The sequence below is a fragment of the Talpa occidentalis genome, unplaced genomic scaffold (genome assembly GCF_014898055.3).
Source record: "Talpa occidentalis isolate TD23 unplaced genomic scaffold, MPIMG_talOcc4v2.1 talOcc4.5, whole genome shotgun sequence".
NCBI lineage: Eukaryota > Metazoa > Chordata > Mammalia > Eulipotyphla > Talpidae > Talpa > Talpa occidentalis.
Genome location: NW_023604861.1, coordinates 46,892,667 through 46,919,570, shown reverse-complemented (window position 1 = coordinate 46,919,570; position 26,904 = coordinate 46,892,667). Strand labels below are relative to the sequence as shown.

At 40.8% G+C, this 26,904-nt stretch overlaps 1 protein-coding gene across 1 annotated transcript in view; it reads left to right on the top strand.

Moving 5' to 3' along the window:
• Positions 1-26,904, top strand: part of FLT1 (fms related receptor tyrosine kinase 1) — a 171,043-nt gene that overhangs the window by 66,912 nt on the left and 77,227 nt on the right. The window contains exons 11-12 of the mRNA XM_037527077.2: positions 14,753-14,867; positions 22,706-22,814. Of these exons, the coding sequence (XP_037382974.1) occupies positions 14,753-14,867; positions 22,706-22,814 (224 nt within the window). The remainder of the gene's footprint in view (positions 1-14,752; positions 14,868-22,705; positions 22,815-26,904) is intronic.

Here is a 26,904-nt window from a genome sequence, read left to right as displayed (position 1 = left end):
TGAGAAAGTGCCTGCTGCCCAGTGTGAATGTTAGAACGGCCCTTATTAATATTTCATACAAAGTCCTGAGAACAGAGCACAAGTTCATTTGCCAAATGCTTGTTTGCCACTTTCTCTGCTTTGTGAGCTTTGCCACTTTTTCCAGCTCTTCCTAGTAATATAGTGAGTTGGATGAATAATTGTTTGTAATGAGTGAACTGTCGCCTGTAATTGCGATCAAACATTTCATTACGTGTTTAAGTTAAACTGAAAGGCTGGGTCCTAGTAATCTACCCTGGATGGTTTGTATGGGGATCTTTTGAGCAAGATTCAAAGTACCTTCTTAACAGTAGAAATACCAGAGGTTAGTGACATGATTTGGGAAGATTCCTTATGAAGAGTCACAGAAGTTCTTTACTTTTCTTTGGCTGCAGTCACAAATTTTTAAAAATTGAATGGGTATTTTCATTTCTAAATCTATGATGTCCTGATATAAGAGCCTTAGACAACCGATAGGACAAATCACTTGTAAAACATGTGCCTGTTCTTGGTTATATTTCAGTTTTATCTCCATTGACCTTAGATTCTTGAAATATGGGATCAAGTCTGTGGCTTTAATGTAACCTCACTGTCTTTGTACATGAAAAAGCAGAAGGTGGTGGATTTAGAGGATGGGAATTGTGTGATGGATTCAGATTGCAGCCCCAGGGAGAGCTTTATAAAGAGCTTCAAGTCCCTGGGGCTCGGTTCTTCATACTTTCATAATGATAACAGCTTTTTTTTTTTTAATAAAGATTTATTTATTTATTTATCAAGCACTGAGTACAGTCAGAAGTGCGGGAGGGTGAGAGAATCCACCAGAGCCAGATCGGAGAACAGAACAGGCAGACTGACGAAACACACTGCTGAGGGGAGCAGCGGGCACGGCTGGAGAGATCTGTCGCGCCATGTGGGACCCTCGCTGGTGGCCGGGGATCGAACTGGCGCTGCAGAGGCTGCGGGCAGCTTCGCAGCCCAGCGCTCAACTGCTGCACCACCAGGGGAGGCCCTGATAACAGCTTTAATGGGCCCTTTCTAGTGCCAAATCTGTGTTCATCCACTCACATATATTATCTCTCATCTGTACTATTCTACATAACAGGCATAATTCTCTCAAGGAAACTGAAGCTCAGAAAGCTATTTCTCAAGAGTAAAACAGGCTAAAGAGACCAACATCTTAGAAGGTTACTATGTACTGGTGTCTCGTAGGACTCCTCAGTAGGGATCCGAGTGGGTTCCCAGAGGAAGGAGCAGATGTCCTAGATGGGCCAAGTTTGAGAGCGTGCTGGTCTACGCTATGGAGTTTTTCTCTTGTCACAGTTCCCCACAAAGTCCACCTGTTGAGTTAGAGTTGAACTGCAGATGGGAGAGGAAAGCAGAAAGAGTATAGCAGCAATCTGAAGAATTTTCAAACAGATAACTTTGGGAACCAGTGATAACCTACAGCTGGTTCAGGCCACAAGTGTGCAGGTGGGAGTAGACCCTGTAGGAGGTATAAATCGCAATGAGCAGTTCTAAATAAGACCAACCTTGGGAAGGTAGTAAGTCCAGCAGTTAGCGGGCCCACTTAGGGTGGTACTCCCCAGGCAGGGGTATTTAATTTGATCTCTTGCAGGAAAATCCTATTCTCTCACTTATTGTTGGGGATTAATGTTCTGGATCAGGATTCAGCAAGCACTCAGCCATCACTCACAAAGCTGGTTAGTAGTTAGCCAAAGGAAAGAAGACGTGGGACAGTAATTAAAGGGGATAGAGAAGGAGGTGTCAAAAGATAAAATGAAGGTGAAAACAAGAGCTTAAAGTCGATGAGTAAATGAAGAGGGGTCATAAAGCTTGCAAACTGCAGTCTCAGCCTGCCTTGATCTAGTTATTTTGCATGAATAGTTCACTTAGAATTAAGGAATTTTAGAGGTAAAAGCAAGCTTTTTATAGATGAGAAACTGAGGCTCATAGATAAATAATTGTCCCTCACCCTCCACCAGTTAATGGCAAGCCCAAGGCTAGACAGACACAATCTCTAATTTCCTGTTTATTATTCCTCATTATTCTTATTACCACCATAACATTGTATTATCTCCATGGGAGAGGCTTAAAATATGGTTGAATAGATGAACCAAATGAATCATTGGGTGGTGGGTGGTGAGTATTGTAGAGGAAGCACTGTGGAGAGTGGGATCTGATCATAAAGATGATGGGTAGGTACAGGCATGTTGAATGGAAAGGGAGAGGATGTGATTGGTGACATGGGGAGAGTAATGGGTTGAGGAATTGAAGAGGACAAGCTTGAAGATTAATTTGATTGGATTGTTGGATTTGGGTTGAGAAAAAATGAAACCCAATATTGGAAAGGTAAGTGTGGACCTGACATGGAACTATTGAACAGGGCTAAGTAGTTGATAGAGTCTGTTCTATTCTAAGGGTTAAGTAGTTGATAGAATCTGTTCTACTCTAGCTCACCTTCCCTGGCTAATGCCTTGGTGTTGTGCTATCTATTGATGTTAGGCCCACCCTGTCGCTCTTTAGACTGATGGACTTTCACTGACTTGTTATTTGTCATCTTATTCCTGTGGCATATCTTCAGTATGTGTTATGTGCACTGTGTCCCTGAAACTCTGCTTTTCATGTCTGGAGATCAAGGTCTTGGAATCCAAGAATTTAGTTATATGGGTACATATTATCCCATTTTCATTGACCTTCATATTTCATATGCTTTGTCTTCATCATTAAAAATTACATAAGATCATTAATTATTGAGAAATCCTCCCTGTAAGTATGAAAAAGTCTTTGAAGTTAGCCTTATGAGTAAAGTGATGAAAGCAAAAATGAGACTTAGAAGCTACTTTGAGCTAAGTAGAAAATGATGGCTAGAAGACTGTATGGCCTGGGACTTCTATTTTTATTTTCTTTGGCACTGAAATTTATTAAGCAATTATCTATAAGATGTTTAAGTGGTTAATATGTGCTTTCTATATGTTTTATGAGGCAGACATTACAATTACTACCATTTTCTAGATGAGGCATCAAGAGTTCAAATTGTTGAAAACCAGTCCTGGTTGACAAGTCAGACTGTAAATGTGTGTTCTTCTAGCACATCACCATAGACACCTCATATGTCACTCTGGAGTTGGTTCTGTAACAACTATTTATGAAGCAAATTATGAGAAATTGTTGGTCAAAAGCTCACGATTTAGGGCCTCCCCAGTGGCGCAGCAGTTGAGCGCTGGGTTGCGAAGCTGCCTGCAGCCTCTGCAGCACCAGTTTGATCCCCAGCTGCCGGGCGAGGGTCCCACATGGCACGCAGACCTCTCCTGCCGCCTGCTGCTCCCCTCAGCAGTGTACTTTGTCAGTCTGCCTGCTCTGCTCCCTGCTCTGGCTCTGGTGAATCCTCTTACTCTCCCGTGCTTCTGACTGTACCCAGTGCTTGTATAAATAAATAAATAAATCTTTAAAAAAAAAAAAAAAAAAAAAGCTCATGATCTAGAAAGAAAATGTTTTGAAAATCTTCTGTTATGACAACAAGAGTCAATTATAAAAGTTGTTAGAAAGCTGGAAGACAATACAGTCTAGCATTTAAGGTTATAGTCTCTGGATCCTGAATCCTGACTCTGCCACCTCCTACCATCTACCAACTGAATGAGGCAGACATTATGATTATTGCCATTTTCTCATGAGACAAACTAAACCACCTCTCTGGGTCTGAGTTTTCTGATCTTCACAAAAGAGAGCACTGACATGGTAAGATGTTGAGGGGATGGTGATATGAAGTGCTTAGCCTTGGTGGCTGACACATATAAGTGCTAGGATTGTTTGCTGGAAGTTGTCAGTATTTTTAGGTTGCTCTGGGGCTTCCCACTGTAAAGCAACTTCCCTCTGAAGTGACATCATCTACACACCAGTTTCCTGTTAAAGCTGACAATTATCTGACAAAAGAAGCCATACTGATTGGTTAATGTTCTCCAGAGAAACATACTCCTACGTAGGGACAGGTCTTTTGATTGTGGTGACTTACTCCAAAGAAATTAAGATGAGGCCAAAAACAGTAGAAATTTTACATTGTTTAGGAAGTTAAAGGAGTTATTAACATCCTGGATCTACATGCATTTTGAATTCTATCTCTGCGACTTCTGTGCTGGTCTTACCCCAGCACAGCTGGTCTTACCACCTTAAATTCTTTGGGAATGGATATGTGAACATAACATTGCCAACTTGAAAGAAGCAACCCCAATTTACCATGTCCTCAAATGTTCACTGGTCTTGTCCTGTGTGTAGTAGCATATGGACTCTTGACTTTTGACTTGCTTGTGCTCAGTTGTATTCCACATATTTGATTTGGCTCTTCAAGGAAAATAAAGTTCCATAATAGCAGAAGTAAATAAATCTTGTTCTTCTTTCAGAAGGCACAATTTAATTACTTCTTCAATAAAATATTTGGTCACAAATATTTTTATCTGAATAAAATGATACTAATAATTATGAGCAAATATTTTTGCCTACCCTTGAAGAGAGAACTCTACTGATATTTAGTTTTATATTTTCCACTAATCCAGAAGACACTTCTCCATCATCACCTTTGTTGCCTAAGTTGAAATTGTCCATGGCTATCTGTTTGTCAGATGCTGATACTGCTACGCTAGTTTATCGAGGTCCTCTGTCTTCATTAGTATTCCACAGTGTGAGTGGACAGGCACCGATGGTGGTGACATAGTGCTTACTTCGGTGAGGGAGCATGTGTGAGGTCATTTGAGGGTCACAAGTGTCCCTTTTTTTCAGCACATTTGAGGTGAGTGATGGATGGCAGGGTTGACATCTGACATGAGGCTGAGTCCACAGCTAGGCAGACCATTATCAGGACACACTCTCTTCACCAAGCCATCTATTGAGCAAGAGACACTGTGTTCTACTCACCAGGTGGTAGGGCGAAGCACTGAGGTTATAATGGTTAGTAAGACATAGTCCCTGCTCTTAAGTAGCTTTAAATCTTGCCAGATAATAAAATATGTGCCAACCTCTGTGCCAGTGTTACACAAATTAACTCCTTTAATAGTCACCTAATATTTGCTGAAACAAAAGATCTTATTTTTTTGAAAGATCTTTTTTAAAAATTATTTCCCTTCTATTTGTCTTTTAACCCCTATAATAAACCTAGCTAGTCATGATAATCTGCAGCTGCTTCTTTTGAGTTGGTGATACTTAGGACATTCCCAAAGAATTTGAGGAAATTCACAAAAAGGAGAATAAATTATTGAGCAAGTCTGGATGAAAAGAGAATATGCGGTAACACTAATGTGGAGACATGGTCCACATGCTTTACTTTCTAGTTGTCAAGAGAAAGATAAATGAAATTGACATGTGCAAGATTAAGGAACCCATAAGATAAAAGCAAACCCAGAGAAAGATAACCTTTCAGAAACTGAGATCCAAGAAAAATGATTTCTCCACCCGTGCTCTGGGCTTTAGTAGACAAACTCCTCAGGTCACATTTCTATTTCAGCAGTGTCATAGGACTGTCATAGGACTTCCTAAGGTCCCTCGATGTTGGTCAATGACATAACACCAAAGCAGAACTTTGAAGAGATTGAAAGGCTGCAACCTTCTATAATGGTGGATGCTTACAATTGGGCTTTTGCTGTCCAGGCTTATGTAACTAGAAGGTTACAACAACTTGATTTGAACTCAGGTCTGACTAGCTCTAGAATTTATGTGGCTTATCTGCTACATTGTGATTCCCCACTCCTGCCCCAAAGACTTTCTAGAAGTTTCAGTGTTGACAGCTATAAAACAAGTGAACTACTCTCTTCCTTTTTATGAGAACAAAATGTGAAAATAGCTTGAAAAATTCTTCACTGAGTGATTGGTATTACTACCTTAAGACTCCTTGAATGTGTTAGAATAAAAAATATTATTTATAGACACTTCTAACATTTCCCTAAGGATTTATTTATTGAATCATCCTTCCTCAGCATGATCATTTCACTAAGAGAAAAAATGAACAAAACTCTTTCTTAGAAACCCATATCTGGTGCAACCAAGCAAGTCACCACCTTTCTTGCCCCCTTCCTATTCTGTCACCCAGGTGTAAGGTCCTAAGGATGCCTGGGCCATGGCTCAGATTCTGTGAAAGAGTTACTGAGTCAGTGAAGATGGGGTAGGAGATGGAGCTCATGGTGGATGTAGGCAGGAGAGAGAGGAGGAAGGAAAGCAGACACTGGGAAGACATTCCGAGTGTGAATGGACCCCGGGACCCTAGAAAGCAGGAAGCAGAACAGGCCAAGACACTCACGGAAAAGCTCTTATCTAAACAGAGGTGTCCCAGGCTCTGGATCACCTCTACCATTGTCCAAAGAGCCACTCCAGACCCTCCAATCCCTGAAAAGTCTTCTCCACACTTCCCTCTCCATTCAGAAAAGAAGGTGGGTTCCCAGGTGTCACAGGGTCTCTGACTGAACAAGAAAGTCACTCCTGCAGATCCTCCCAGCCTGACCACATGCCTCCCACCCTGAATGCCCAAGCCCTCTTCTGGAAGCAAAAGGAGCAGGAACCGTTCTGTTTAAACACTCCTTCCAACTCCACGCCTTTTTCTGCCAACATTCTCTCCCCGATATTGTTGTATTTGTTTTAAGAGAATGTGAGAGGAGGGGAAAAGATAGTGTTTGCAGATTCTATTAATCTGATGGCTCAGACACACTATCGCTCATGTTTTGCCACAATACCCGCTGCGGCAGGGAAAGTTTACATCAGGGCCTTCTACAGGATGGCGCCCATAATGGGGCGCCCGCCCCGGCCATGCCCTCTGGCAGAGTTCCAGGTGGTCTTTTTTTCCTCTCCATTTTTTTAAGACATTTTACAGTCTCAATTTGCTCTTTATTACTGCTCTGCCTCTTTGTTTCCTAACTTGCCATGATTCAGTGCTCTTTACAAACAGATTCTAATCGCAGTTAGCACGTGCAGTCAAATCTCATTAAATAGATAAGCAGAGCCACAGAAGTGCACAGATTTCATCATCCAAAAAGAGGAAAAAAGAGAGATGGGCGGATTATTCTCTGTTTTAGGGCTTAGCAGAGCTTTCTAGAGGCTCTTTCTCACCATGCGCCCTCCCCCCCAGTTAAATGTGCTTTAATTATAAATTGATATATATGTTCATTCCTAAGCAATAGCTCAGGCTCAAATAGTCATTGGAGATTGGGGTGCTCAGCTCACCACTGTATACCACCCCCCTATAGAGGCCTCTGACTGCCTGCTATAAATGTATGAGGGTTCTTTCCTTTTTTTTTTTAAGATTGATTTATTTATACAAGCACTGGGGTAGTGGCCAGAAGCATGGGAGGGTGAGAGAATCCACCAGAGACAGAGCAGGGAGCAGAACAGGCAGAAGGACCAAAATACACTTCTGAGGGGAGCAGTGGGCGAGACAGGAGAGGTCTGCTGCACCATGTGGGAATGTCCCTGGCCGGCCGGTAATCGAACTGACAACATGGAGGTTGCGGACAGCCTCACAGTGCTGCACTCAACACGCTGCGCCACCGGGAAGGCCCTGTATGGGAATTCTTAATAAAATAGGCCAGCTTCATCCCAGAAAAGTCTAGGAATCATGCAGATAGTAAGTTATTAGGGAAAGAAAAAGATTTGGTAAAGTTGAATTTTTTAATTTTGTTGCAAGATTTTTTTTAAATGATAAAATCCACCAGCCAGTAGAGGGCTGGGAGTTTCTATATTTTAAGCTTCAAATGATTTTTATGACCAAAAAAATTAGAATGTGTGTCCAAAATGCAATTAGAAAGTATTCCTCACTCTCTTGAAAGCTCTTGGTCTAATTTTGTCCCAGTTTGATTCAGAGGATTCTAGAGCTTTCAACTTGTGACTCAGACAGATTCATCCTGTGAAGCATAGTGGTAAAGGTTTGGGGAGATTCCTGGGGATCAAAATTCCTCTGGATCAAAATTCTTCATGTGGTGTATTGAACTTTGGTGTGGAGGAAAGTTAGGAATATCTGGGCTCTAATCCCAGGTGAGCTACTTTCTCTGTGAATCTGAGAAAAGTGTTTGGTGTTCCACAGTCTCTGTTTCCTTATTGGTAAAAGGATTTATGAAACAGGTATCATAATACCTGCTTCATTGGGTGGCTGGGAATTAGTCACGATTACAGGCATCCAGCTCCTGTCCAGGCCTTGCACATGAGTAGCCACTCAGTAATGTCTGGTTTCCCTGCAGCAGGCTGGGAGTAAGAACAACTGAGATTTCTTAAGAAAAGTCAACCTAATATTATTTATTATAGGCTGAAAGGAGACCCTAAAGAACAAATCTCTTTCAGACTCAAGGTGTGGAATGGAACTTCTAGAATGGGGGTGGTTATTAAACTAGCTAGAAATCATTTATGAAATGAGAATTTTATGCTGGTTAACTATAGGGATCCTTGATACCATCACAGGCACTATGCAGATGGGTAACTTGTAAAAATGTTGAAGGTTGAATCATCTCTGCCAGAGCTTCAGAGTTTGTCATTTCACACAAGAAGGAACACTTCAAAGAAAACAGGTGCCAATCATCAGGGGCTAAAGCTCCCCCACCTGGACTCTGCCTTCTGATTCTGCAACAGTTCATCCTCATACAGCCTTTACTTTAGTGAAGAAAGTGCCAGCCCTTGCATGTTAAGTGGGGGGAGGGAAAGAAAAGCAAGAGGAGTGAAAAAAAAAGTCTGAAAAATAGAACTGTTCAAAACCAGCGCTTAAGAAGAAGCCTAGACAAACACAAAGGGCACCTTTGGGGTCTCACTGTGCATTGATTTCCTGTGTGGAATTCGTAAAGGTGAATGGAAACTGAGTTCAGAAACTGCCTGGTGGCAAAGTGACCTCTAACATGAGCTGTAACTGAGCACCGTGCACACTCCAGTGCATTTTGTTGTGTGCAAAGACAGTAGTTAGGTTTTGGAAGAAGGTGAACATATCATACAGTAGGGGCAAAAAAAAAAAAGAAAGAAAGAAGACATGAGTCCCCAAATGGAGTAAGGCAATTGTGCAGTGAAGATGTGACAAGCCTTTCTCCCATACACAAAGAAACACTGTGGTTTCACAATGTCTGGGTCTATAGTGATAGTATATGGATGCTTTGTTCTGTCTGGTGTAAGGATCAAGTGTTCAGATTCCGGAAAGAGCCAGAACTGACTACAAATTCTGCCTCTGCCACTTACTAGCTATTTGACCTTGGCTAATTTACTTAACCTCTAATCCTCAATTTATGTATTCATTAAATGATGGGGCGTGGTAGTGCTTACTTTTTAAGATGTTGTACAGCTGATGAGCTAGTGTGTGTGAAACACTTAGCACAGCCCTAGCACAAAGGAGGTATGATACAGCATGGTGTACATTGTAATTATTATAATCTATGGTATGGCTGGTTAGCTTGCCTCATGCGGAGCATAGTCAATACTGTCAAGATTGTAGATTTGACTCCGTGTTGCTTTTGCCTTTTACTGTGGCCCTGGGTTGCCTTCATCTGTCTTGGGTCAAAGAGGAGCCAAATGTATGAGTGTGAAGGGAACAGGGCAAATCCATCATCACTCTAGGAAAATCAACCCAAAGCATGTAGGTCAGTAATGTCATCCCCATCTATGAAGGGTGGTAGTTTCTCATTGTTTGTGGAAGAGAAGAATCCCAGTAACGTAGACCAGATGGGAGAGCCCCACACATGGCTCGACTTGGACTTAAACAGACTGATAGTGTCACATGCAGGGTCTCGGCTCCATGTGTTGGAAACATAATTGGCTGCTTTCTGTTAATTTATTTATATTAATCCCTGGTCCAAAACTAATTTGTTTCAACTGCAGGGCAATTGACGGAGATGACATGGAGTACACTCTTACCCCGGAAACATTTTTTTCCTCTCAATGGTTATAAATACCTCCATGCTATTGTACTTGGCATGCTGTATGCAAATGGCGGTGGGAGTCCTAAAGCTCGTTAGGAAAGGGCCAAGAGGCCCTTGGTCCACGGAGAGGCGCTGGAGCTGATAACGCGGCCTTGTTCAGAATAGTGCATGGGAGCTTTCTTATCTCTCTTTGGCAGGAGGTGCTGTGGGTTTCCTGTGCGAAATCAGGAGCAAACGCTGCTTTCCTCTTGTTGTTCGGCTTCCTCCCCCCTCAAGACGGTTCCCAGCACAGTGATTATCTTTGCATCTTCAAACATGGCACAATCTACTTCCTTAAGAGCTTGATGTATTCTTAAGGCTTAGGCAAATTCCCCTCCCCCACCTAAATCTCTTTTCAAGTGCTGTTATATAGTCAGGATCTAAATGACATTCTATTTTTATGGTTCCAGTCACAAAGAGGGAAAAATACCAGTCCTCAAATTAGAAAATAGGCACAGAATTGCCCTTTTTCAGAGTAAGGGCCTTGCAGAAGTCTAGCCTATAGTTTCCATATGAGCACTTGTGTCCTTAGGGTTATAGGGCGGATGGAGGGGTGGGTTATAGAGGTTCACAGCCCCGAGTGAACTCTGAGGGCAGACTTGCATTTCCCAAGGGAAATGCCTAGACTTGCTTTACTCTACCTTATTTCTTTGCATTTCCTGAGACCAAGAGTATGAAATTAAGATCTTTGTCTAAGACCTCCCTTATCTTTTTCACTTCTTTGGTGGGGGAGGGGGGCAAGGAATGAAATAAAAGTTCTCCAGATGTAAAAGAACTTCAGCTGTTTGATAGCACAATGCCAAGTTCACATGCACATGTCTATTATAGGTGTACATATGTGTATGCAGCTCTATACATGTAAAAGCCTCTATACGCACTCAATGTGGACACATGTAAGTATACAAACATGTTACATACACTCATGTATGTATTAAGTGTGTGAAAGATATAAAGATCGAATAGTAGTTCAAGGTATGGATATTAGAGTTTAGAAATGGAGAATACAAATACTGAAAAACAGGCAAAATAACTTTTAGATAACAATTTAAAATTTTTATCATCAAAACATGTCAGGTAGAGGAGAAAGTATGTATTTTTTCTTTGATTTAGTCCCCTCAACTAATCAATGAGTTGTAATATTCACCTATTTTATCTGATGATTATAAAGAATAGCTAGTAGAAATCTCAGAAATTCCCTAAGGAATGGCCAGTCCTTATTAATTCTTTTTTATTTTAAATCTTATAACCTAACTTTAAAAACAGGCATTTTTTTTAAAAGATTTATTTACTTATATATACAAGGACTGGGATATAGGCCAATGGTGCAGGGAGTGAGAGCATTCACCTGAGACAGAGTGGGGAACAGAACAGGAGGATTGACTGAGAGGAGCTGCGGGGTGAGTCAGGAGAGGTCTGCTGCACCATGTGGGTAGCTCCCTGGCCGGAGATTGAACTCGTGCAGCAGTGAATGCAGATAGCTTCATAGGTTTTGTCTTAACCCCTTGTGCCACCAGGGAGGCCCTAAAAACAGTTATTTTAAAATCATTTGGGGAAATTCAATTCATGGGCTGGAGTCAAATAGCACTATGGAATTATTGCTAATTCCAGTGGGTATAATAAAAACATTTTTATATTAGCAAATGTGTTATTTTAGAAAAATTTTTTTTGAGATACCACTGAAATATGAGAACTAAAATAATATCATGTCTGGGATTTGCTAAAAATGCTTCACACACACACACACACACAAAGAAATAGTGATGAAACAAATGTGGCAAAGACTTGATCATTGTTGTATCTGAGTGATGGGTATAAGGGAGCCTACTATCGTCTCAACTTATGAAAATAATAAACAAAGCAAATGAAAACTCTTATTAGAAACATGCCAGGATACCCATGCCTGTCTGTGTGTTTGTAGGTGTTTGTGGGGTGCCAGTTACATGGGAGGCCCCTGCCTAACAGTGAGGACAGTGAATGAATAGAGGCAGGCCCTGTCCCCCTGACACTGCAGGCCTGAGGAGCCTCCAGTGGGAGCCAGAAGGAGGTGCTGAGTGTCTGGGGAGGAACTTACAGGGCAAGATGCCCTTCCAGGGGATCCTGACCCAGCAGACTCCATAGTTGAACGTTCTAGAGTTCTCTCTCAGCTCAAGAAACAGCAGAATAATCACAGAACTTTTTTTCTGAGCACCACAATCTATCCTATCTTACATTTTCTCTCACTTTATCTTCTTTTCATGTCACATAAAGTCACTGCTGCTTTTGGCTACTTAAGATCAACCAATCATTCTCTCTGGAAACTGTGCTTTAAAATCCCTCTTGATTTAAATATCTCCAGAATCTGCCCCAAACACACACAAATGAAAGCCCAGCAAGCTTTCTGCTCAGCACCAATTACCAGAGGGTAAGAATACGGACTGTTCTAATGGAATGTCCCCAGTGCAAGTAATGTTGCATAAAAGGTGCTCACACTTTAGGCTGGGAGGTTGAGGGAAAACACATCTAGAAAGGAGATGTAGAAAAATAAACAACACGTGCACTTAATCAGGAAGCAGAAGATGGCCAAGTGACACAGGTACCCAAGCCAGTTACCTTCCCAGCCTGGCAGAGAAATGCAGGAGGCTCCTCAGGCCTGCAGTGTCAGGGGGACAGGGCCTGCCTCTATTCACTCACTGTCCTCACTGTTAGGCAGGGGCCTCCCATGTGACTGGCACCCCACAAACACCTACAAACACACAGACAGGCATGGGTATGTTTCTAGTAAGAGTTTTCATTTGCTTTGTTTATTTATCGGGAACCCACAGATAGTTGTTCTAAACATATAAAGCATCTCTTTGCATGATATCCCAAGTAAATCCATATTTACATTTCCAAAGTCTATTTTTTATTTTTAATGGTATTCATTTTGTAATAAGTAGTAGAAAGCAAATCGCCTGCAGTGTTCCTCACTGAACACCTGGGTTATGTGTGAATGGTGCAGTGCTAGACTTTGGGCACTTTGTGACCTATTTATTTGGGCAGTGCATGAAAATATAGGCTGCAGTACAAATTAGGGTGGACTTGCTGTATTTTCATTGAATGGTTCTTTTTTTTTTTTAAGGATTTATTTATTTATGCATATAAGAGCTAGGGAGTAGGCCAGAGGTGCAGGGAATGAGAGGATTCACTAGAGAGAGTGGGGAGCAGAACAGGTTGATTCACTGAAATACAGGAGAGGTCTGCTGTGCCATGTGGGTCACCTCCCTGGCCAGGGATCTAACTCGTGCTGCAGTAGCTGCAGATTGCTTCATAGTGCTGACACTTAACCCCTTGCACCACCAGGGAGGCTCCTGAATGGTTCTGATGGTAGAAGCTGTGAGGGTTCCCAGTGATCAAAATAATATCAGACTTCAGGGTGGTGAGGGAGTGTCTAGTCATTTCTCCATATGAAAACAGAAGATGAAGGGATGGAGCACACATGGCAGACATCTGGGGAAACCGTGTGAAATATTCTTTACTTTTCTGCGGTATCTTTCATTTACAAAATCTCTGCAAGCAAATGCTTGTACAGTGCTGTCAGGTTAGCTAGGCAGATGCACTTCTGTTTTTTGTCTTCAGAAGAGAACTTGTCGCACAGCTAGGAGAAGGCAGGGTGGGACGAGGACTTACTTCCTCTGACTCCTGGTCCAGTACTCTTTGAACTACCCGACCAAACTGAACTGGAACAGCCAGTCAAACAGCATTTGACTGGAACAAAGTATTTCTGTAGGTGTAAGTTTGAAACAGCAGGTAGGGAATGGACTGTGTCTGGTTCTGACTGATGGACAAAGCATCCCAGGCTTTCTTCAGCACAGTTGTTGAAGTTGTAGGGAGCAAAGAGGATGCCATTAGAAACCAGAACATTCAGGAGGTTGGTCTGGCAAAGGTTTTGTGGGTGGGAAGTGTTGGCAGCAGTGCCAGGAAAGTCCCCACTGCACTGCCCAGGTCAAAGTGAATGTAAGTATCGTTTTTGCCATTTGGTTTTATTATTCATAGGACTCAGGAAATACAATAAATGATCAATAAATATTCACAACAATGATTTAGGTAGTAAACTATAAGAAAACAGAAACCTACCAATAATGATGTGTTTGAGAGGACATGCCAGTTTCCACATGTGGAAATCTCTCCTTGAGATGGTACTCTACTAACTAGCTTAAAATCAAAGACAGAGATTTTGTGAACTTTCAGAAATAAAAATGATCTTAAAGATATATTATTTTAACATCCTTGTTTTATAATTACACTTGAGGCCTGAGAAGTTATTGAGCTTCCCATGCATGAGACCCCCAAACATGAAAAGAAATAGACCAAATGCAGTAACTTCTCCATGGTATGTGTTACCATATGCACCTAATTAGCCCTAAGGGTAAAAATGAGCTGTAAAGTGGAATATTCTGATTAAAAGCCAGCCTTTTATAAATGTGAAATGCTATTATTTCCTTGAGGTTTCCATTCATTAACTTGTTTTTTTTTCCTTGCATGTTTCTTCCACAAGGAGCTAATTAAAATCTAGATGTTAAAATTTCTATTTTATGCATTTTTATGCATCTAATATTTTATATTTAGAACAGGGAGTATGTATACATTAGTGTGGGTTTTTTTTTTTTTTTTCAGATTAGGCAAGTATATTGGCTATTTTTATGTTTTGAGGGTGGATATCGGGGAAAAAATAGCTAAGGAAAAGTTGATTGTCATAAAATGTCTGACTGCTATCTGAGTTTTCAAAACTTCTTCAGTTATTTTCATTTCACCTGTCACAATAGGTGGGACCAAGCTGCCAAGCAACATTGTGATGACTTACTTTTTTTTTTTAATAGGTATGACTTTTGTTCCACTAATGAAGAGTCCTTTATACTGGCTCCTAACAGCAACATTGGAAACAGAATTGAGAGCATCACTCAGCGCATGGCCATAATAGAAGGAAAGAATAAGGTATTGTGCATTAAAATAAGCTCTAGGATACTTATGGCTCAGCTCCCAGTTCAGGGTTTGTTAGAACCCGAAGTGACTCTGATGCTCAAACAAAATTTCAGAGAGAAGACTGTGTCTGAGATAGGTCTTCATGGAGAGGTGCTCTAAAATGATGTAAACCGCCATATTATCCAGCTGACCCCCAGCTCCAAAGTAATGAGTATTTAGTCACGATGAAAGAAATGGAGTTTCTCCTAGAACGTCAAGCCAGTCCACATTAGTAATTTTCATATTGCATATTAGAATCCCCTATGAATTATTCCATTTGAATCTCTGGGGCTCACAAAAGCCACCCAGGAGATTCTAGCATGAACCAGGATTAAGAATCACTGACATCCATATAATGTGAGATCTCAATATGCAAAAGCTAGTACAAGACTTAAGGCTAAATTTAGTGTTTCCATTTCACAAAATATCTCATATTTTCTCTGTATTTCTAAGGGTAAGCCTGACTAGGGGCAGTACACACACACACACACAGACACACACACACACAGTCTCAGATCCACACACACACAGTCTCAGATCATGGTCTAGCAAGTATCTTTTCTTTCACTCTTCTACCATTTCAACTACCCTAACTCCATAGAGCTTTTGAATCAGGCATATCTCAGTGGATCTCATACCTGGTGGCTTTTTTCTGTCTAATTAATAAAAAAAAAAAAAACAAAAAAACCCACACACTTAAAAATGTGCTATTATTAGGCACAGAGTTAGTGATGCTTTTAAAAATAGAAAAGAAAAGAAACCCTTGATGAAATGTCTTTTTATACATGCATAACCTGACTTGGAGTATTCTGCTAATGTGGATGTACCATCAGCTTCGTTCAGCTTATGTTATGGATTTATTCAGCTGCATTCTTTGCTCTTGAAGGTAACAGTAGATGGTAACATTCTCCTGTCAGATTTAACAATAACAACAAATAACATCTGTATTCTTCATTATATAAAAGTTTTTGAGATACGCTAATGTCAGCGACATTCTTTGGCAGATTAGAGTGATTATTTCCATTTTAATGATAAGAAAAAACAGGGTGATAAGACGATCAATTCAAAGCTACACAGCTTAGTAGTGGCAAAGGAGAAACAGAAAGCAAAGCCTTCCTTTCTAAAACCCAGTGCTTTGCCAACTAAGCCAACACAGAAATTACTGGAAATGGTGACGGCTGGCACAGCATGTCAACAATCACATGTCTAGGATTTAGGCAAAGTTTGTAGAACTCCAGGAGATCTGTAAGGGTTTTACAGTGCTTTTTCTCTAATACAAATGAGCAGTAGTTTAAAATTTCCCATGATGTGCAGCTATTGATGAGAGAACAATCTAATGAAATACTCAGAAAAGAGGAAATTCTATAAACCTGAAAGCTTAATGTTATAAAAAAGGAAATTGCTTCAGCAGAAAGCAAGTTAGTTGTCAAAAAGCAATAGAAAAATTTCAAATTGCCATTGAGGGTGTCAATTCATTCTGCCTTTTCCTGGATGTACTATTAACTGCAGGATATTCAAACAAGAAGTTATGATCTTAATTTCAGTAGTAACTCTAGTCCTATTTCTGGCTCTCGCCACAAAAATACACAGTAAACAAGAAAATGGAAGATGAGCAATCTAGGGGGAGGCTTCTGATTAGCTTGCACCGTGAAGCAGCAACCTTCCTTACCCCATACAACAGACCTGAAAAGATGGCAGAATGAGGTAATAAAATCTGTCTGAGATAAAGTATTTCCCTGGTTTTTCCCATGTGGAACTGGAGCAAAGCTCTTGCCTTGTAATTTTGTAGTTATGCAGAAGATCCAGCAAGTGCTTTACTCTTCAACCTGTAGTTATTGGCCTTGGGACCAAACTCTGCCACTTGCTTTTTTTATGTCCACATGCAAATCTGTTTGCCTCTCTGAACCTGTGTTCTCACCTCCAAACACTGGAGCTAATAACATTTGCCCTTCCTAGTTTGCCTGTTGCTATAAAAATGATTATTACAGGGCCTCCCCTAGTGGTGCAGCGGTTGAACCCTGGGCTGCGAAGTTGCCCACAGCCTCTGCAGCGCCAGTTCGATCCCAGGCCACTGGCGAGGGTCCCACATGGCGCGCAGACCTCTCTTGCTGCGCCCGCTGCTCCCCTCAGCAGTGTATTTCGTCAGCTGCCTGTTCTGTTCCCTGCTCTGGCTCTGGTGAATTCTCTCACCCTCCTGCGCTTCTGACTGTACCCAGTGCTTGTATAAATAATTAAATAAATCTTTAAAAAAAATGATTATTACAGATGCCCTAATATAATTCCCCAAATTGATTGTGAACATCCACAATTAAGACTATTTGTCAAGCAGTTGTTTGTTTTGAAAAATTTCAACACTCATGAAGAAAATTGAAATACATAGCTATAGCTATCAGATAGATACAACATAGGCTAGATGATTTGTTAGTAGACAGAGTACATGTCTTCATGGCAACTATAGCACAATATACTTTTGGTAAATTATCCATTGTATGTCCTGAATTTAGAAGAACTTACTACTTTCACTTCTACATCTATTAATATATCTTTTCTGCGTGTGTGTGCGTGTGTGACAGAAATTTCTTTTTCATATGATGATGACAAATGGAAGTTTTGCTACTTCAGAATTATTTGCACTGGTCTTCCCTTTGCAATTGGAACTACTCTTATTTTCTATACATTCTTAGAAAGTAAATTCAATCCTAACCTAGACTATGACATCCTTGAATCTGCAGTCATACAGCTGGTCCTGCTCCCACCCCATATCAGAGCGTCCCAGGTTTCTGGAGCACCTGCTCCATTTCAGAGACTTGCTTTTTGTGTGTGTGTTCATTCTGTTGTTTAACTTAAGAAAAGGTATAGAGGACAATAAAATTCAGTTTCTTTATTGACAAGTTTTGACCAAGATTTGTAAAAAGTGAGTCATCAATTGGAGTTGCTAAGAGTAAATGTGGAGTTTCCACACTGCATAAGTGGGGATGCCAGACCACTGCATGTGTGATATGGAATAGGAAGTGGAAGTACCCTGTGTTAGAAAAAAACACACAGGAAATATGTGTTACAGCATTAATTCGGTGAGGCTGGTAAATCTGACAGTTTAATGTTTCAGCCACATTTCCATCAAAGTCGTTTTGAGCGTGCAATTAAGTGTGTGTACTGTAGGAAATAAATCCATTACAGAAGCGTCAGTCCCTGATCTCAGAGTTACAATTGTGTTTCAGTTCCCACATACTTGCCAGCTTTTTCTCAATTCTCATGTTCTATGTTCCCATCACTTAGCTCAAATGTGCCACCCTAGGTTAATTTTAGATTCTTCCTTGACCTTTACAGTTTCTGCTTTTACTTCTCCTGAAACACTTAAAAGGAAACTAGATCAGAAATATCCCGAAATTAATATCACTGTGCTGGAAATTAGGCTGAATTACACATCATCCCATTCATCCTATTCTGTGAGGTCCAAATCACAGTGTAGTCATGAATTACTAATGCTTAGCAAAGGGAAGGAAGGAAAGAGTATGAATAACTCCCAAGCTTAACATACGTGATGATATTTTTTACCAGCATTCCCAGCTCATACACAAGAACCCAGAAAAAGGAATGGAAAGCCAGTTTCTAATGTCTCAATCTTTGAAGTCCTAGCAGGGCAAGTAGAGGCACCCTCAAAATGTGGGTTCAGAAATGGAAAAAAAAAATATATATATAGCAAAAACTAAGTCTAGGATTAATACAGGCAGACATCTTTGAAATTTCTTTTGGTGCACCTTGTAAAGTAAATATGATTTCACATACAGGTCACAACTTAAATTCTTGGTACTCTCTCTTTAAAGTAGTAAGTTGATATTTGGTACTGTAGACGTTACTATGCTATTTTCACTTTCCCCCAGCTTTCAAAATTATAGTAGATGTTAATGAACCCTGGAGAATGGATTTGTTCCTTTAGCTCGGAAAACTACTGCTTTTAGACTTATTGTCCTCTGAGAAATTGTCTTCTGTCCAGCCAGACTATAACCACCTGCAACTTACACTTGAGCTTCTTTTTCTGACCTTAGAAAGCTTATACCTCATCTGTCAAATATCTCTTGTTTTTCATGAAAATGTATTTTAATTTAGAATAAAAAAAATATATTCTCTGGAAGAGAGAAGTACTCTAGAAATCTGATGTTTTAATAAAACCAGTCATAGGATAAGTCACATCATATTATCCAACAATCATATTTTAAACTATTTAATGCTATATCAGTTGAAAAACAGCTTGCAGATTATGCAAAACATTGTTATAGAAGAAGACTAGGACTCATGTAGTAGGAACTTTTGTATATGGGAGCCATCTCTGCTGACTACAGATTTTTCCAAATAAATCTACCATTATTAGATCTGTGCTACCCAGAGATCTATGCTCTTAGAGTTTTAAATCAAGAAGCAGTTCTGTATAGTGATTAAGAGCATCGGCCCTAGAGTCAGACAAATCTGCAATTTAGTTCTGCCCAAGCCTGTCTGTGTACTGTGTATCTTTGAGTCAATCACTTAACCTCTATAAGCTCAGTTGCCTCTTTTACATACAGAACAGGGCAACAACCCCTCTCAATGGGGCTATCAGGAGGATTAAGTGAGATCATGCCTCACATACTCATGCACAGCAAGGGCTACATAAAGGCATGCAGAAGAAAAAAAAATAGTATAATCAATGCTGTTTTCTAGTTCAATATTAATAGAGATTTTGCCCCAGATGTGAGCTCTGGGGCAGGCATGATTATATAGGTAAGGTGTCTCTTTTGGAAGGGGTCATTCAGGCAATGTAAGAGAATCAGATGCATTCATATATCACTATGGCTCATTATGACCTGGGTTCATTTCACTTCTAATTAATTTTATTCTCTGATTATACAAAATACATCTGAGCTGCCTGATGGTTGTGAGTCTTATAAAAACTGCTACAGCCATTCCCAGATCACCTGAACAGATTTAAACAGGGCAAATGTGTATATCAGAACTGACTTTCCCTTGCTGTGGAAACCCAGATCTTGTACTCAATTGCTTTGATTTCAGTGAAATCCAAAAAATTTTAGTTAAAACCTAAATACGATGTTCAGATTCAGGTCCCTGCTGTCCATAACTTCAAATATTCTCAAGCCAAACAGATATGAGTTTTCCATTTACTTAATGAGCAACAATAAATAAGTCTGAAAAGCTAAATAAGGCTCTGCGAGACTCATTAGCATAAACATTGGAGAGCTGACCTCATAATAAAAGCTGAACTTGGGCTGAGGGCAGACAGAGAGGGAAGGACTGTGAGGTCCTGTGCTCCTTACCTCTGAACCTGTGGCAGGCTGCGCCTTAGCCACAATGTCCTGAGACAGTGTCACTGGATGGTGCTACAGTCTTCCCAGCTGGCACCTGCTAACTCTTCCTTTCACAGTGTCTTCTAACTACTTCCATTTTCTTCAGTAACTCTTAAGTGGTAGATGCAATAACTAAAAAAAGAAAGGGCTAGCAAGAATTTTTATTCCCCATCTCTTATAAAGATTAATGATCAAAACAGGGAAAGAGACTACTGAGTTCATTGATTCTCCACTGGTTCTTTGCCTTCATGGGAGTATAGATAATAATACATATTTGATCTTCAAGTTGGGAAATTCTTCTCTATTACCCTAAGGTATTTCTTCAAGGTTAAAAGTGGGGATTGTGGGCCTCCCCTTGTGGTGCAGGCGGTTGAGCAAAGCGCTGTGAAGCTGTCTGCAGCCTCTGCAGTGCCGGTTCGATCCCAGCTGGCTACCGAGGGTCCCACATGGCGCGGCAGACCTACCCTGTCGCTCCTGCCGCTCCCCTCAGCAGTGTATTTCATCAGTCTGCCTGTTCTTTTCCCCGCTGTGTCTCTGGTGGGTCCTCTCACCCTCCCGCACATCTGTCCTATACCCTGGTTCTTGCATAAATAAATAAATAAATAAATAAATAAATCTTTAAAAAAAAAAAAAAGTGGGGATTGTGTCATATCCATCTCTGTCTCCCTTACAACCTTTGGGAAATGCCTTGATAAACACTCAAATGTCTGCTTAGCAGAATGAATAATGCCACATTGCAAAGACTTTCATTATGGATTCTAATAATAAACAGGATACATAAATAGGTGTATTAAAACAGATCCAATAAATAAAAGAGGAAGTGTCATGTAATAGTCACATACCATTGTGAAATTTACTGAGAATTGGGAGCAATGAACTTGCTGGCTAAAATAACTAGGAGTATATTGTTTAGTCTTCCGATCTGTGGATTAAAGACAGAAATTTATCAATGGACTGGAGGGAATACGAGGATGTAAGTGCCTACCATGTGACTTAGCAACTCAGAACAATGTTAGGATGCTTTTCCATGACCCAAATCTTGTGGAGTCTTAAAAACCTTCCGTCATGTTGCTCCCTATACGTGACTTTAGCCTGTGAGTCACTCCATCATTATACTTCAGCCAGGACACGCTATCAGTCTGGAAGCATCTGCACCCTCTTTACAGTTTCAAAACCTGGAACCAGTTATGTGTGTCTTAGGAAATAGCAGCAAAGATTTATAAGTAACTGAATCAACCTTTTGTTGTTGTAATTTTAAATATGAAAAACTAGCGTTTTCATTTTTTCTATAGAGTATCATTGCTTTTTTCTTTTGCAAATGTAAGAACACTTACATTTAAATCTACTAATTTTTATTAAATATTACTAACTTTTATCTTTAAAAGAAAACATCAATGTCAGCCTTCAAGCTGTATACTTTTGTGGTTTTTTTTTAAAAGATTTATTTTTTTATGCATACAAGAACTGGGGTACAGGCCAGATGTGAGGGAGGGTGAGAGGATCCACCAGAGACAGAGTGGGGAACAGAACAGACAGATTGACTGAAATACACTGCTGAGGGGAGCAGCAGGGGAGACAGGAGAGGTCTGCTACGCCATGTGGGTTGCTCCCTGGCTGGCCCAGGGTCAAACTCGTGTTGCAGAAGCTGCGGATTGCTTCATAGCGCTGTGCTTATTAACCCCATGCGCTACCAGGGAGGCTCTAGCTTTGTGTTTCATGACTTAATTTCATTCCATTTTGAAGCATCAGAGTTCTGAAAATGCTCTCAAGCTCACATAAATTTGACTATTCTTGTTTCTCTAGGGGCTAATTTGTAATATAAGCACTACTATTTCTAGTAGCCGCACTGAAACTTACTGCATTCATGGCTTCGATTTTCACTTTTAGATTAGAAATAACAGATACACGCGATGGTCCTAGCGACCTTTCCAGCCTCTTTTTCAGCACCGCGGAGGCCACAATACCTCATTCTTAGACAATGTCAAAGAAAAGGTCCCGCCAAACTTTCTCTTCTGTCTTTGCTCCCCTAACATGCCCCTGACAACACCTAACAGGCTTCCGTTACTGAATGGCCTCCATGGTGTCAGGTCGTCCGAACAACAGGGCAGGCTCACCTCACCTGTTCCTCCCGTTGACGTGGGGCCGACCACCTCGCAGAGAGGGACGTGCAGTCCCACATCTCGGTTTCAGGTCTGTGATTGTTACGCCAGCAGAGCTAGATAAATAAGCCTGAAACCCTCGAATGAGTCGGATGTCATAGCCCCAGTCTCCTGAGGACCTGCTTTCCTGTTATTTTTCCATTCTTGCTGGGGCTGAGCAAAGGGAGAGCCGTGTGGTAACACGGCTCATGCACTATGTTTGCTGAGTGAATGGGAGAGCTGAATCATTGCGCACTCCCCCACCCCCAAAGATCTTAGGGACATTCAATTAGTTCTTTGTCCTATCGCCAGCCTAAGTTTCCTTTTTGTTTTGCAGACGGCTAGCACCTTGGTTGTGGCAGACTCTAGAACTTCTGGAATCTACAGTTGCATGGCTTCTAATAAAGTAGGAGCTGTGGAAAGAAACATAAGATTTTACATCACAGGTAAGCCACACATTTTATACTCACAAAGACAGCCTAGAGGACTCAGTCTGTCTCTCTTCAAATCGTGTTTGCTTTTAGTTCACTTATAGCTTGTGTGACTATTATTTAAAAAAAAAATTCCATAGAATTGTTAAACTTTGAGTACCTTCATCCTTGCTCTCAAGAATAGCATTCTACAGTATCATTGGATTTCCTAAAGAGTTATTTCCCTGAATTCTCTTTTAGAGAATTGTATGTGTTGTCTCCTTTCCAGGCTGGGTTGTGCATTTGGGATTGTGCATGTTCAGTTTTTAACTCCAGTTGGTAACTTGCACAGGGTCTGGCTTGCTGAACCAAGGTTGTTCAATAATCAAGGAAACCAAATATAATGCATGTGATAACCTTTGTTTAGCCAAAAAGCTAATTGTTTCACAACTTAAATAATTTCTCCTTTTTGGGAAATGAGGCTTTCCTATAGAATCTGAAACTAAGCTTTGTTGATAGTAATTAATGTGCTATTTTGGGGCCACATTTAAGAAGTTTTGGCATTAAATACGATCTTCTGCAAATCCTAAAACTTCCAAGGTACACAAATGGCACTCCCTATGTCCTCCATGAGTACAGGAAGGAAGTAAGTAGCTCAAAGTATGAAAACAATTGCCTGGCTCCACACTCCCCCAATTTTCTGAGGAAACCTAGGCAGCTTGCCAACTCTCTGGAAACTGCACTTCATGGTGCAGGCTGCAGTGTTGCTGGAGCTCTCCAGAAAGAAATGGGTCGCTTCAATTTCATGAGGCATGTGGGTTGCCAGATCACAGGGAGCCTTCTGCCATCAGCCACCCCTCAGAGAAGCTGCTTTGTGGGGGTGTATTTTTTGAGTAGTTCTCACAGAATGCCAGAGATAGAAGAAACTTGAGCGGCCACGCAGCATTATAGTGTCTGCATTTTCCACGTGAGGAAATGGCATTTGGAGAGGTGAAGGGGCACACAGCAGACCCACTCTGGACCAAGTCTGTGCTGTTCTCTCACATACAAGAAGTGAAAGGGAAGTCATCTTTGTCTCATTCTGAAGAGGAAAATTTCTTTATTTAAAATAGGTAGCGAATTCACACAGATTGGTTTTCTAGCCTACCTCAGGTTGACTTGGGACTCATTTCATATGAAATTTTGGATTGTCCTTCTAACTTGGTTTAAAACATGTTACCTTCCAAATCTGTAGCTACCAGATGTCTGATTTAGAAGACAATAGGTTAAGCCATTCCTGCTGAATATTCTAGTTTATACAAGTTTCTGAGCACTAAGTGTGACACAGTACTGAGCATGTGAAGGGCTATCATGAAGCCCTGTCTCTCTAGGAAGCCAGTTCTCACCCTGAGGAAACAAAAGAGAAATATTAAATTCTATATGTCTTAGTATTAAAAGGTGTGTGTTCGAAGTAATGTGATGGATGGATTTACCATTGCCGTTCAATAGAAATATAATGTAAACCACATATGTAATTTCAAATTTTCTAGTAACCACCTTTTTAAAAGGCGAAATTAATTTTATTTAAGCCATTATGTACAAATATTATCATTTGAACATGAAATTAGTATTTTAAAAATGTTCTACTACTTAAGTTCTTTAATTAGTTGAAAAAATTAATTGACCAAAATTTAGTATTTTAGTCATACTATCCACATTTTAAGATTTCAACAACCCCAGGTAACTAGTAGGTACCACACCACACTGTAGCTCTAAACCTCTGAGAAGGAAGTAGGATCTGAGGTGGTTGGCCCTGGGGAAAGAGGTAGAATCTGAATATTTGAAGAGATAGAAAGAAGAAGGAAAATAGGCCTGCACTAATTTTCAAAGTCAACCCAGAGTACCCATGGAGGCCCACAAATCATACATCTAACCATTCACAAGTCCTAAATCAAGTGTTATGTTTCAGTCTCCTGTGGACAAATATACCTTCACATTGGCCTGTAAGATCAAGTACAAATGTATAAACCTGGGATTACTCAGAGTTCCATAGCAGAATGGCAGTACCTGGAGGTGCTCACCTGTCTCCTCTTTCCATTCCTGAGTCTGTCTTACACTGCAAAGGGGTCATGCAGCAGGTGTATGGTCTCCCCGGCTTGCACATCCAAACTCACACCCAAGCAGTCTTCTCTTAGACCTGGACATGTGTGCTGACAAGCAGTCTGGCCCAAAGAGGATAGACCTAGAGAAGAGGCCCTAGTCTGGAAGCAGACTTGGGATCATCTTTATAGGAAATTCTGGGATCCCAAGGACTCCAAATGAGATATGGAAGTGAGGAGGACCCAGGCTTTTGATGAGCATGTCAGCACTTAAACCCAGGTGCTCTTTACATTGAGGGGAGTGACAGCAGCAACCCTTTTTGCCTAGGTAGTACTGGAAGAGGATATACTAACAGGACCAAGAATACCATGCTCCTTGTCTTATTGTTCAAAGTCCCTAAGAAAGGTTAATAGATGCCCTGCATTCGTCGTTAATGCTCCACATCTAGCCAGTCCATCCCACTGAGCTTTTCACTCTGCCTCCTGTATCTGCACATGGTGTTGTTGTTCAAAAGGCCCCAGCTGATAAAGCTGACCACCTGCTGAATCCAGGCAGAAATTACCTCCCACCTCCTACCATGTGATAAAATTTACAACATGGGGTGTTGAAACCTTTTTTAGATCCCAGAACTTGTCCATTGAAAGAAGTCATGAGCTTCCATCTGCCTACCTACTTAAAGTTCACATTTAAAAAAAAAAATATTTATTTATGCATAGAAGAGCTGGGGTACAGGCCAGAAATGAGGGAGGTGAGAGGACTCACCAGACGCAGAGTGAGGAACAGAACAAGGGGGCAGCGGGCGAGACAGGAGAGGTCTGCTTTGCCATGTGGGTTGCCCCCTGGCTGGCCGGGAACGAAATTCTTGCTGCAGAGGCTGCGGATTGCTTCATAGTGCGGTACTCAACCCCTTGTGCCACCAGGGAGGCCCAAAGTTCACATTTTACTCTAGAAATTCAAGGGCTATAATCTTAAAACTGAGCACAAATCCAGTCACTCAAGATGCCAATCAAATCCCCAATGGCCTGGAATATAACTTCTCTGAATTCTTTTCTAATAACCTTGAAAAATTTTAGCTTTGATTGGTGATAATATATTAATATGTTTACATTCATTATTTTAAAAACTAATTATTACCTTTTTCTTAAATATTTGTCATGAGATTTATTCTCACCAGAAATGAGACCAAATATTCTTTAAAGAATGTTGCTCCTTATGTCTCTCTTTTCTGAAAATAATTGTATATTGGTTCTGTGTTTACACTTGACCTACTATGGTTAATGATTAAAAGATCTAACGTTTAATTGCTCTGAGTCAAAAGCTCTAGATTTAGGTCTTTATTGAGCCACATTTTGATCATGTTGCTCCTTTAAAAATAATAACTTAGAGGGCCTCCCCAGTGGCGCAGCGGTTGAGCGTTGGGTTGCGAAGCTGCCCGTGGCCTCTGCGGCGCCGGTTCGATCCCTGGCTGCTCCCCGGCCACCAGAGGAGGGTCCCACATGGCGCGCAGACCTCTCCTGCCGCCCGCTGCTCCCCTCAGCAGTGTACTTCGGTCCTTCTGCCTATTCTGTTCCCCGCTCTGGCTCTGGTGAATTCTCTCACCCTCCCGCGCTTCTGACTGTACCCAGTGCATGTATAAACAAAAACAAACAAACAAACAAATAAATAAATAAATAATAACATGCCTCTATAAAAAAAAATTAAAAAAAATAAATAAAAATAATAACTTAGAGTTGTTTCCAAATGATACAAACTGATTAACTGTCACCAGTAGAAGAATGCCATGGCTCTCTCACCACTTGGACATGACTTTTACACAGCATCTACTTGAAACAAGAAGAAATCCCTAGTAATCACTCACTTTCTTTTTAGAGAATGTTATTTCCTTTTTTCAGTAGAAGAAAAGTCTTATTTCCACCTGCAGATGAGATTCCTTTCATTCATTTCAGTTCTATGCTTATCTCTTTCATGAACTTAATCCACGTGTTTGATCCTAACAAATCAAAATGTCTACCTCCAAATAGACACCTCTGTAAACTAGGTTGAAAGT